General features: G+C 37.5%; 1 protein-coding gene across 1 annotated transcript; it reads left to right on the top strand.

The window, feature by feature from the left end:
• Positions 1-1,786: 1,786 nt before the first annotated feature.
• LOC139353608 (uncharacterized) lies at positions 1,787-2,383 on the top strand. Its single transcript, XM_070997962.1, has one exon. The coding sequence runs from the start codon at positions 1,787-1,789 to the stop codon at positions 2,381-2,383; it is 597 nt and encodes a 198-aa protein (XP_070854063.1).
• The last annotated feature ends 11,714 nt before the right edge of the window (positions 2,384-14,097 follow it).

Raw genomic sequence — 14,097 nt, 5'->3', positions numbered from 1 at the left:
CGCGCCCATCGAGTGAGAGGCTTTCACCTCGAAATCTCTCTCACGCGCACAGCATCCACAAGCTGCCACCCGCGCGTTTTTTCCCGCATCACTGCAAACAACAAAATCAGCTGTTTACAGTGTTGAACAACGTCGGGGTAGGAGCTTAACAGCGCGGATCCCCGCGCCTAACAGCACATAGTGTTGGAAAGCGCCATAAACGCGGGCCCAGCCAAAGTTTTTGAATTTTGAATATTCGAAATTCTCCAAATTCTGGCACCGGGATTCAGGGACGGCAAAAGGCAGAAGGCCAAGGATCGGGCTAAATTCCAACCCCTCCGCCGCGGCGGTGTCTATCAAAAGGGGCACTGGGGACCGAAAAGGGGCGGTATATCCCCCATCGTAAGCCTAGGGGAAATCTGTGGCCAGCGCGGGAGCCTCCCTCGAACAAACCTGGTAGCCCGAGATGGAGGAGGCTGAAAACCCTTTCGCGGGCAGACCAGCGGTGGTAAGATCTCCCCGCCAGCCGAGGGAAGATGGGACCGACGGAGTTGCAGCGGCATTTAAGAAGGGTAGCAAGCTCGAACGCTCGCCGACACCTTCGACAACCCAAGTCGATGAGCTGATCGTAGACACCGAGGAAGCTAAGGAAACCCCTAAGAGGACGCGTGATCCTGCGAGCCCAGCTAACTCGCAGAGGACAACGCCGGCCAAAAGGAGCAAGGCCTCCCACGAGGCAACCTGCCTGGAGGATCTCTTGGAGCTGGGGAAGCTTCTGCAGGAGGTATCCACCAAGATGATGGATAAGACGGCGCGATACATAACTGTCGCCACGAGGGAGACGTTCGTGCGCATGAAGGCGCTTCACACGAACATCCTAGAGGCGAACAGAGAGGGCGGCAAGGACGACAGTATCAGGGTGAATGGGCAAGATGCTGCAATTGTGTGCGCGAAATGCTCTCGAAGCCTGCAGAGCGCCGACAAAGAACAGCAGACAACGCCTGTCTGGAGGAGAGATTCTGCAGCGCAAACGGAGCCTTGGCGAAGGATAAGCCAGCCGACTGTGGCTGGAGGATCCGCGGCTCAAGTGGCCCCACCATCCACGCGCCCAACGCAGCAGAAAAGTGCCAAAGCTCCCAGGAGCACCCGAAAGAACCCGCCAAAAGGGCCACAAGAGAGAGATGCGACGCACGCTGGCGCCAGACTGTGAGCCCCGCAATTCCGGTCGCTGAGTGGGAGGTGGTCAAGAAAAAGCCGAGGGCCACGCGTCGCGCCAGACCCGACGCCGTCGTTGTCCAGGCGATCGGGAAATCGTACAGCGAGGTGTTAGCCATGGTGACTCGAAGGGAAGATAAACAGCTGTCGGACTTGGGAAGCTGTGTATCCAAGGTACGCCGCACCATTAACGGCAACCTACTGCTCGAGGTGGCCAAAGGCAGCGCAGAAAGTGCAGAAGCCATGAAGGAGAGCATTGCGAGGGTGTTAGGCGACGCAGCGTCAGTGCGAGCCATGTCGGACGAGACCAAACTTCTCGTTCTGGAGATAAGAGACATCGACTCCATCGCGACGGAGCAGGAAATCTGCGCTGCGATTGCGAACCAGTATGGTATCGACGCGGAGCGCATCAGAGTTCGGAGTCTGCGTCGAGGCTACGCGGAGTCGCAGCTAGCTGTGATCGCTCTGCAGGATCCTGCTGAATACCAGGGGAACGAAGCAGGACAGACGCAGGCTCCTCGCGACTGTTGTCAAGTCGCAGTTGCTGTACGCTGCTCCAGTGTGGGCTGAGGCCACTGCTGTGAGTAGCTACATGCGAGGTGTTAACTCGACGTACCGCCTGTGCGCCGTTAGAATTTCGAGTGCCTTCAGGACGATCTCGGACGACGCAGCCCTTGTCATCGCAGGCCAAGTTCCCCTGTGTGAACTGGTGCGGGAGGCCAAGGAGATTCGCGCGGCTCTAGCAGGCGAACAGGCGGACCGTAGTACCAAGACCGAGGTGAAGAGAAGAGCCAGCAAGGGTCGCTGGACGCACAAGCTCATCCCCAGCATAGAGCCATGGCTAAGTAGGAGGCACGGCCAGGTGGATTTTTACCTCACGCAGGCGCTGAGTGGACACGGCTGCTTTCGAAGCTTCCTTAAGCGCTTCGGGCACGACACGGAGGACGGTTGCCCAGAGTGCGGCAGCGGCATTGTCGAGGACGCTCAGCATATCCTTTTTGAATGTCGCCGCTTTGGCTATGACCGCCAGATACTCATGGAGACCACCGGGGCAAGAGTTCGGCCAGAAACTTTTGTGCCCCTCATGCTGCTGAAGGAAGCGAATTGGGAAGCGACGGCAGCCTACGCAGCGAGCGTACTGCGAACGCTGCGTCGCACCGACAACGAGAAGAGAGAAGTAACAGCCTAGGTGGCTACCATTGCGCGAAGCAATACCTTGCGGTGATACCGCGCAACCACGGCCCCCTACTCCTGTTCTTGAACTTACTTTTACTGTATATAGTTGTATAAAATAAATGAATATAAAAAAAAAAAAAACAAACGTATGTATGTATGTTGTTTTCTGGCTCTAGTGTCAAGGCTTGTCCTGACTACTTTGGTTTGAGAGCATTGGACTGAAAAGGGAAAAGTTTTTTTAGGACAATCTATAGGTATTTATTAAGCTAATTCATATTCTTTGAAAGAGATAAATAAAGATGTACAGATCTTTAAAGGTTTTTGCCCGTCAATGGGACAAATGGATAAAGCGTTCATTATTCAATAGAATAAGTTAGCCGCGCACTTTGCTCTCTCTGAGCGCCGGCAGGGCTTTTTTCTTTGCCGCTAAGTTCGGCCGGCAACTATTTACATACACACACATACACGCGTAAAAACATTTCGCATTGTCTGGCTCTGACGTCATAGCTTTTTCTTTGGAGGTTTGTGGGCGTTAGAGTGGGCGTAGCAAAAATTTTTTTTGGTCAATCGATAGGTATTGACAAGACTAATACATTTCAGTTAAAATTGTCTATCTAGCATCAGCATGGGCGTTAGAGTGGGCGTGGCAGTCTACTGAAACAAACTTGCGCTGCGTAAGAAGCTCAGGAATCTGTACGCCAAATCAATAGCCTAGCTCTCATAGTTTCCGAGATCTCAGCGTTCATCCGGACAGACGGACAGACGGACAGACGGACAGACGGACATGGCTAGATCGACTCGGCTAGTGATCCTGATCAAGAATATATATACTTTATGGGGTCGGAAACGCTTCCTTCTGCCTGTTACATACTTTCCGACGAATCTAGTATACCCTTTTACTCTACGAGTAACGGGTATAACAAGGAAGAACGCTATAGTCGAGTACCTCGACTATTAGATACCCGTTACTCAGATAACAAACTTTAAAATAAGTTAGCCGCGCACTTTGTTCTCTCTCCCTTGCTCTCATTTCTCAGCTCTGGTTTTGTTTCAGCCAGCGCCAAGAATGAGAAAGCAACACATAAAATAGACAAAAAAACATTTATATTTATGTATGCTTTCTAAACATACACAATTTTAAGGCACATTCTGTATTTCAAAATATTTGGTTGAATAGCTTCGTTTGAAAGAATTCTATTTGCCGCGGATATTAGATTGCAATTTTTTACATCATACATGTATGTATGTATGTAAGTGACGTATACGCAAAATACCCTGGATACCAAACCCAACATACAACCTGTATATCCCGAGATACCCATTATTCCAATTGTCAATAACATAAGTCCAGAGCCTACTATCGCAGTTATTCAAATCAATCCGACATAAACATTTAACCCCTCAGACAGAAGTCTTTCCCACGCCTTCAATCGGCAGCACCAGAATTATAAACACTTCTCACGCCTTTATCGACGACGGTAGACATAAACAATATTCAAACATTTAAACAAAGGGTCCAGCCTGAGAACCCATTCGTCAGCATAAAAGCTTTGGCCAATCCAAATTAATTAAACAAAATATGCAGCCTAGAAACCGTTTCATCGGGCCACAGATTTGACCAATCAAAATTCTCAATCAAAGTCCACTTTCGCTGCTCGCGTCGCTGTCACCGCTAAAAGCCATAGTTATAAGAATAATGCATTTTGTAAAATCAGTTTAAGATTGGGGATCTAACTTGAAAGAACTTTACCAATAAAAACTCCGCTGTATATTAAAATAAAAATCGCTTTTTTTTAATATATCCCGAAGCAAAAAACATAATTGGCGCAGTCGGTAGGATACAAGTAATATCCTCGCGAGTGACTACCTAAAAAGGACTTAAAAAAATCACTTCGCGAAAATTAAAACATTATTTGTATCCGCAAAACGAACTTACCAACATTAGTTAAATCACGAATGAGGATTTCTAGTGTCTAACCCAGCGATAATAAATCTAATTAATTTCGCCTAAAAAAAAAAAAAAAAATAAATAAATAAAACCATTAAAAAATGGAATTGCCATCAACATCAGCAGCAGCAGCAGCCGTGGCCGCAGCAGCAAAAGCATCACAAGCCCTCTCAGATGTATCCATGAATCATTTCCTTCTGCAACTAAAACAGATAAATAAATTCAACGGAGACCCACTATATTTGGCTCTCTTTATAAAAGAAGTCGATGAATTAGTCTACCATTACCCTACAACATCAGAAGGCCAAAATCAAATTATCCAAGCAGCCATCAGGAACCTCCTAGTTGGACAAGCCAGATCACTCTTGATGAGAAACATACCACAGGACTGGAAGGAACTGAGAACCCTACTTATCAGCGAGTTCAACAGCGCAACACCTCCTCATCGAATGATAGCAGAATTACGTGAGATTAAATATAAAAATAATTTAAGAAAATTTGTTGAAGAATTGGAAGAACAGACTAGTAGAATTTGTTGTAAATTGAGCTTAGACAATAATCCATCAAACACAGTTCTAGTTTCGAGGACATTGAGTGATACATTAGCTGAAGTGATTCGTGAAAAATTACCAGTCAAAACTTTTATTACATTAAGTAAATTTGATATTTCGTCTCCTCTTAAATTAAAACAAGCGGCCCAAACTGTAGGAATCTTTGAAGATAAATCCATAAACAATCGTTCTTATATGTTCAAAAACTCTCAGGAAGATGATGAATTTCAGGATTTTAAAATATCAAAATCATACTCAAATACAAAACCCAACTATCATTCAGATAATAACCAAGGGGGTAGATTCCAAAATAACAATTATCAAAACAAATATAACAACAACCAGCAGAGACAGAATAGATTCGACTCTAATAGAAATTGGGGTAACAACAATAATTCTAATAATAATAATTCAGGAAATAATTATTATCCTAAAACTTTTCAAAACAATCAAGGACAGGGTAACCAAAGTACTCAGAGTACCAATGTTCCCCAAAAACGTCCCCGAGTTTCAGATTCAGATCAACAACGTAAGTCTGAGCCAATGGACACATTTGAAAATTTTCAGACAACAGCCTCGGACGAAACACCACAGCCATAAAAATTAAAATTGATAATAAACCATGCCTCTGTCTTATCGATACAGGATCAAGCATAAATTTAATTAACGAAAACTTCTTTAACTACCCAATTAAAAATAATTCTACTAAAATTGAAACAATTGGTAAATCTGTAACTTTGAATAAATATATTCAGTTTAGTATTCCAAAATTATTTTCATCTAAGCAAACATTTTTTATAAAAAACTTTTCAAAACACTATGACATTCTTATAGGAAGACAAATTCTGAAAGAATCGTCAGCAAAAATTGATTTTATGAAAAACACCATTGAATTACCTAATTATGAATTTCCTATGGTAAATATAACGGAAAAATGTAATCAAACTGCTTCAAATGTAGTAGATGATGAAGAATATAATTATGCCTTACAAACGGACTTATTTGACAATAATATTACAGACAATCACTTAAATAATGAAGAAAAAACTGAACTTCATTATTTAATGTCAAAATATTTTGATATTCAGTATCATGAACGAAATCAAACACGTTATAAAAACAAAACATGAAGAACCGATTTATAGGAGACCATATAGTTATCCTTACATTTACGATACAGAAGTAGAAAAACAAATTGAAGAAATGATAAGACAAGGTATTATCAGAAAATCCAAATCTCCTTATTGCAGTACAATTGTAATGGTACCCAAGAAAAGGGATGCATCGGGCATACCCAAATTTCGTATGGCTATTGATTACAGAGGACTGAATGAAATAACTATCAATGATAAATTCCCTATTCCGAACATGGACGAAATATTAGACAAGTTAGGGAAATGTCAATACTTTACAACATTAGATCTTGCTAAAGGGTTCCATCAAATTGAAATGGACCCGGACTCTATTCAAAAAACTGCATTCTCCACTAAGAAGGGTCACTATGAATATACTAGAATGCCCTTCGGACTTAAAAATGCACCCGCCACATTTAAGCGTTGTATGAATAATATATTACACGACATAATAGGTACCCATTGTCTAGTATATTTAGACGACATTGTTATATTTTCAACCTCTTTACAAGAGCATATTCAATCTTTAAAAAAAGTATTCGAACGTCTTCGCAGATCGAATCTCAAACTACAATTAGATAAATGTGAGTTTATGAAACGAGAAACTGAATTTTTAGGTCACATAATTTCAACTGAAGGAATCAGAGCAAATCCAAATAAAATTCAAGATATTCAAGATTTTAAAATTCCAAACTCTCCAAACAAATAAAATCATTTTTAGGCCTTTGTGGTTTTTATCGTAAATTTATAAAAGATTTCGCAAAAATTGCCAAACCAATGACTCTCTGCTTAAAGAAAGGAGCAAAAATAAATATAAACGATCCTAGTTACAATGAAGCGTTTGAAAAATTAAAAACTTTAATAAGTAACGATCCGATTCTCATATATCCAGATTTTGAAAAGAAGTTTGATCTAACTTCAGATGCAAGCAATTATGCATTAGGTGCTGTACTATCCCAAGAAGGGAAACCCATTTGTTTTGCCAGTAGAACTTTAAATGAACATGAGTTAAATTATGCAGCTATTGAAAAAGAATTATTAGCTATTGTATGGGCGACTAAGTGTTTCCGCCCCTATCTCTTTGGAAGAAGTTTTAAAATATGTTCTGACCATAAACCACTTGTTTGGTTACACAATATAAAGGAACCTAATATGAAATTACAAGGTTGGAAAATAAAGCTTAGAGAGTTTGATTATGAAATAAAGTACATTAAAGGGAAAGAGAATCATGTAGCAGATGCTCTATCCAGGATTAAAAAAAGGAATCAAAAGATAACAAAATTGAAGAAGTATTTCAAAATGAAGACGATGTAGATACTACTGCAGCAACAGTGCATAGTGCACAAGAAGATAATGGCGATTGCATACAAATTACCGAACGACCAGTTAACGTTTTTAATCACCAACTTATATTTGAAAAGGGAAATCAAGACACTAACGAACTTACTCACTACTTTAACAAAACTATTAATAAAATTATTTACAGTGACATGACTGAGACTTTGGCGAAAGACATAATTATAAAATTTATATGTGGACACAATTTTGTTATGTACATTAATAATGACGAAGATTTTTCAACGAGCCTATATGAAATTAATTAAACCAAATACTGGTACGAAATTAATGAAAACTTCAGTAGTACTTCCCAACTTGCCCACATATGCAGACTTTCATGAAAAATATTAGAAACACATGAGAAAACAATACACCAAGGAATTAAAACACAAAAACTTATTCAAAACATTATTAATAAATGTGAAATTTGTAATTTATGCAAAGCAGAGCACAGAAAAGTTGCTCTTCCGTTTGAAAAAACTCCAGAAACCAAAAATATTCGCGATAAATATGTTATAGACTATTACTTTATTGACCAACGTAAATTTTTAACATGCATCGACATTCATTCAAAATTCATTTCTATTATTGAAACAAAAACCACAGATTGCATTGAAAGTAAAAAAGCTCTTCTTAAAATCTTTAATATGATAGGTAAACCGAAAACAATTAAAATGGGTCAAGATCCTGGCCTAGTATCTAAATCATTACAAAATTGGTTACAAAAGGAAAATATTAACATTGAAATTACAACTAGCAAGAATGGTATAGCCGATATAGAAAGGGTACATAAAACAATCAATGAAAAACTTAGAATTATTAATACACTTACGGACGCTGAAGATAAGTTAATGAACATAGAAAAGGCAACATATGTTTATAATCATGAAATAACCCACGATGCCACAGGTAAAACTCCTGCTGAGATATTTCTTTATGGAATAAAACCCAGCAAAAATATGCAAAAACAAAAAGAACATAAGATAGATAAACTTAATAAAGACCGCGAGGAACATGAAGTAGATCTGGAATACACTAAAGTTGAAAAAGAAATGAAACGTAAAGCTAAATTAGTAAACCCATTCAAAAAGACAGGAGCGTTAGAACAAAAAGACGAAAAGCACTGGCAAGAAACTAATAGGGGTCATAAAGTAGTAAAACACATAAGTAAATTTAAAAAAGCTAAAATACAAAATCTCTCTCCTCATTCCAGGGAAACTGACAGTACTGATTCTGATAATGAAAATGATCATGATAGTGACATGGACGAAAATACCATTGACAACAGCTCAACAAATTAGCATTACACCCATTACTTCGAACAACGGTTATTTACTTCTGAACACATGGACTATAAAAATACCTCTAAAGTATGAACATCATATGATTAAAATAAATCAAACTAAAATATTTGAAACATATCAGGAATTTATAAATTATAAACCGGATTATGTACCGGACATTGCATTTACATTGAAACAATTAAAACATGAAATCAAGGGAATTACTTCATCATCGAGACAAAAACGGGGATTTATTAACTTTTTAGGGACAGCTCACAAGTATCTATTTGGAACATTAACTGAAGATGATAAAAAAGAGTTGGAAGATAAACTACAAAACTTACAAGAAATGTTAATTGAAAACAAAGAATTTAATGAAATAATTCAAATAATAAATGAACAATCAAAAGATATAAGCAAACTCGTAAAAGATAAACAAGAAGAAAAAGCTTTGCACATTTTTAGATATTCCTTAAATATGTTCCTAGAATACATTGAAGATTTACAAATGAGTTTACAATTAACAAGAGTTGGAATATTTAATCCTAAAATACTAAAACATGAAGAGTTGGAGAACATAAACGAAGAAAAATTACTCTCAATCAAAACTTCAGCTTGGTTAAGCAGTCAAACTAAAGACACTTTTATTCTAGCCCATATACCCACTTCTTTTAAAGAAACACAAAAATATAGAATTATTAAATATCCAGATAATATGCGCCGACAAATTGATATAAATGATAATTATGAATATTTTGTAAATGCTGAAAAGAAAGTATTTTACTTGGAAAATTCACCAAATTCATTAGCAAATATTTTAGACCAAAAATTTATTATCACTGATCAATGTATCTCTCAAATCCTTACTAATCAATTTGCGAAATTTCAACACACTTTTGTATCAGAAAATGAATCTTTAAAATATATTGAGCCTAACATCATTATTACTTATAATTTAAAAGAGACACAAATTAATCAAGATTGCGAAATGTTCAACAAAACAATTCAATATAACAATATAATACAATTAAGTCAATGTACTTTAGAAATAAGAGATATTAAAATTACAACATCAAAGAACATAAAAGAAAATAAAATTATATTATCCAGCACTAATATTACTTTATATGAACCAATACGATTGTTAAAACTTAAAAACTCTATTACCTATCAACAAAAACAAGAATCCGACATAAGCATTTAACCCCTCAAACACAAATCTTTCCCACGCCTTCAATCGGCAGCACCAGAATTATAAACACTTCTCACGCCTTTATCGACGACGGTAGACATAAACAATAGTCAAACATTTAAACAAAGGGTCCAGCCTGAGAACCCATTCGTCAGCATAAAAGCTTTGGCCAAATCAAATTAATTAAACAAAAGATGCAGCCTAGAAACCGTTTCATCGGGCCACAGATTTGACCAATCCAAATTCTCAATCAAAGTCCACTTTCGCTGCTCGCGTCGCTGTCACCGCTAAAAGGCATAGTTATAAGAATAATGCATTTTGTAAAATCAGTTTAAGGTTGGGGATCTAACTTGAAAGAACTTTACCAATAAAAACTCCGCTTTATATTAAAATAAAAATCGCTTTTTTTAATATATCCCGAAGCAAAAAACATAATTTGCTTGCTAAACATACACAATTTTAAGGCACATTCTGTATTTCAAAATATTTGGTTGAATAGCTTTGTTTGAAAGAATTCTATTTGCCGCGGATATTAGATTGCAATTTTTTACGTCCACACACATGCATAAATACATATGTATGTATGTATGTCGTTTTCTGGCTCTAGTGTCAAGGCTTGTCCTAACTACTTTGGTTTGAGAGCATTGGACTGAAAACGGAAAAGTTTTTTTTGGGACAATCTATAGGTATTTATTAAGCTAATTCATATTCTTTGAAAGAGATAAATAAAGATGTACAGATCTTTAAAGGTTTTTGCCCGTCAATGGGACAAATGGATAAAGGGTTCATTATTCAATAGAATAAGTTAGCCGCGCACTTTGCTCTCTCTGAGCGCCGGCAGGGCTTTTTTCTTTGCCGCTAAGTTCGGCCGGCAACTATTTACATACACACACATACGCGCGTAAAAACATTTCGCATTGTCTGGCTCTGACGTCATAGCTTTTTTCTTTGGAGGTTTGTGGGCGTTAGAGTGGGCGTAGCAAAATTTTTTTTGGTCAATCGATAGGTATTGACAAGACTAATACATTTCAGTTAAAATTTTCTATCTAGCATCAAAACTGTTGGAGTTACATTTTAGGGCGGTTTGTGGGCGTTAGAGTGGGCGTGGCAGTCTACTGAAACAAACTTGCGCTGCGTAAGAAGCTCAGGAATCTGTACGCCAAATCTCAATAGCCTAGCTCTCATAGTTTCCGAGATCTCAGCGTTCATCCGGACAGACGGACAGACGGACATGGCTAGATCGACTCGGCTAGTGATCCTGATCAAGAATATATATACTTTATGGGGTCGGAAACGCTTCCTTCTGCCTGTTACATACTTTCCGACGAATCTAGTATACTCTTATACTCTACGAGTAACGGGTATAAAAATATTAGCAAAGATACCAGTCTAAAGGTTATGCAGGCTGTAAAAAAGGACAGTAAGCCTCAATTTTCTTATAAGAAAAGTAGCAAATTTGCAACAAATAGAGTTTCAAAGGTCCAGAAAAAATGTTTTCATTGCGGCAAGAGTGGTCACATTAAAAAAGATTGCTTTGCTCTAAAAAGGGAAAAGGAGAAACATGGAAATGGCAAACAGGCGCAGATGACATCCACACAAAGCCAAGGAAATCATAATGGGATCGCATTTACGATGAGACGCGCAAATAGCCAACCAAACATTGGGTTCTTATTGGATTCTGGCGCATCAGACCATTTGGCCAACAATGAGAGTTTGTTTACAACTATCACTGAACTAGATGAACCTATTAAAATTTCTGTTGCCAAGAACGATGTATTCATTTATGCAGTTAAGAAAGGAACAGTGAAGCTGTACACAGATTCAAATGATAAAATTGAGCTTAAAGATGTCTTATACTGTCCTGATATCCCTGAAAACTTGATCTCAGTTAAAAAAATGCAGGAGGCAGGCCTTACCATTGTATTTCACCCAGGAGGTGTAACTGTTAGAAAAGGTAAAATAATTGTAATGAATGGAAGTATATTTGGAAATGTTCCATTGGTTAATTTCTTTTCTAATAAACTAGCTTGTATTGCAAATGCAGCTAAAAATAATAATTATAGTTTGTGGCATGAGAGGCTAGGTCATTTGAGTAAGGGAAAGTTTTTAGAAATTAAAACCAAAAATATGTTTGACGATACAGATTTGCTGAATAACATAAAACCAGAAAGTGAATTATGTGAAGCTTTTGTCAAGGGAAAGCAGGCGAGATTAAGTTTTAATAAACTTAAAAATAAGGACCACATAAATCGACCATTATTTGTTGTACATTCTGATGTGTGTGGTCCAATAACCCCATCTACTGTTGATCATAAGATTTATTATGTAGTTTTTATTGATGAGTATACGCATTATTGTGTAACTTACCTGTTGAGTTATAAGTCAGAAGTTTTTAGTGTATTTCAAGACTATGTAGCTAAAACGCATGCTTTGTTTAATTTAAATATAGTTAACCTTTATATTGATAATGGTAGGGAGTATTTATCGAATGAAATGAAAGAGTTCTGTGTTCAAAAAGGCATTAGTTACCACTTAACGGTTCCACATACTCCACAACAAAATGGTGTATCCGAAAGGATGATTAGATCTATAACGGAAAAAGCTCGAGCTTTAGTTATAGGGGGCAAGATTCAGAAAACTTTCTGGGGTGAAGCAGTGCTAACAGCCACCTACCTTATTAATAGAAGCCCAACTAGTGCATTACATGAATGCAGAAAGACACCTTTTGAAATGTGGCACAGCAAAAAGCCGTGCCTGAAGTACTTAAGAGTTTTTGGTTCGACAGTATACTTTCTCAATAAAACGAGAAAAAGAAAATTTGATGACAAATCATGGAAAGGTATACTTGTCGGGTATGAACCAAATGGATATAAAGTATGGGATGTGGAGAATAACAAATTTGTTATTGCAAGAGATGTAGTGTTTGATGAATCAAGCAGGATAATGTCTAGAGCTGTGGATGTTGATAACAACATGGATTTTCCCATTCTTGAAGAAAATATTGAACCTGCTTTTCAAGACTCTGGTCTTATTGAGAGACCAGAAAAACACTGATATGGTAGTATCAGATGTGCAGCCTAGTGAAATTGAAAATGAAGTGGCGAATGAAGTGGAAAATGCCGATCCAGAGATATCTGGTGTTTTATCTGAAGGTGAACCAAGTGACTCTAATACTCAAATTCGAAAAAGCAATAGACTAAAAGAAAAGCCCAAATTGTCATATAGAGATATGATTAAAAATTGTGTTATGAATGCGCAAACTTTAACAGGTAGTGCTCCAATATCTTTTGATGAAATTAATAATAGGAGTGATAAAGAACAGTGGAGAGCAGCTATTGAAGATGAGCTTAATTCTCATGAAATTAACAAAACATGGTCACTGGTAGAAAGACCTGAAAACAAAAACATAGTCGATTGTAAATGGATATTTACAATAAAACAGAACGAGTTTGGTAGACCATTAAAATATAAAGCCAGACTTGTAGCACGAGGATTTACACAGGAATGTTTAATCGATTACGACGAAACATTTGCCCCTGTGACTAGAATTGCAAGTTTCAGACTTATAATGTCTTTTTCAAACCAGTATAGCCTTAAAGTACATCATATGGATGTAAAAACTGCTTTTTTAAATGGAGATTTAAAAGACGAAATATACATGAGAGTTCCTCAAGGAATGTCTTGTAATAGCAGTCATGTTTGTAAATTGAATAAAGCAATTTATGGTCTTAAACAGGCTTTAAAAGATATTGGTTGTAAAAATTCACCTGTAGATAGATGTATATATATTTTGGATAAAGGGACTATTTTAAAAAATATATATGTTTTGGTATACGTAGATGACTTGGTTATTTGTACAGAAAACATTTTAACAATGAATAAATTTCAGTCATATTTAATGAGCAAGTTTCAAATGACAGATTTAATGGAAATTAAGTATTTTATTGGTATTAAAATAGACACAAAAGAAAGTAAAGTGGAATTAAGCCAATCAGCTTATATTAAAAATATTTTATTAATATTTAAAATGGAGCAATGTAATTCTGTAAATTCACCACTTCGAAGTAAACTGAACTTTGATTTATTAGACTCTGATGAAAGAGACGATTCTCCTTGTCAAAGTTTGATTGGATGCCTTATGTATGTAATGCTATGTACAAGGCCAGATCTCAGTATATCTGTAAATCTTTTGAGTCGGTATAGTCAGAAAAATAATAAATAGCTTTGGCTATGCTTAAAAAGGGTATTAAGATATCTGAAAGGTACTATTGATTTTAAGCTA

This window comes from Drosophila suzukii, chromosome Y, assembly GCF_043229965.1.
Source record: "Drosophila suzukii chromosome Y, CBGP_Dsuzu_IsoJpt1.0, whole genome shotgun sequence".
Taxonomy (NCBI): domain Eukaryota; kingdom Metazoa; phylum Arthropoda; class Insecta; order Diptera; family Drosophilidae; genus Drosophila; species Drosophila suzukii.
This window is presented reverse-complemented; position numbering and strand designations above follow the sequence as displayed.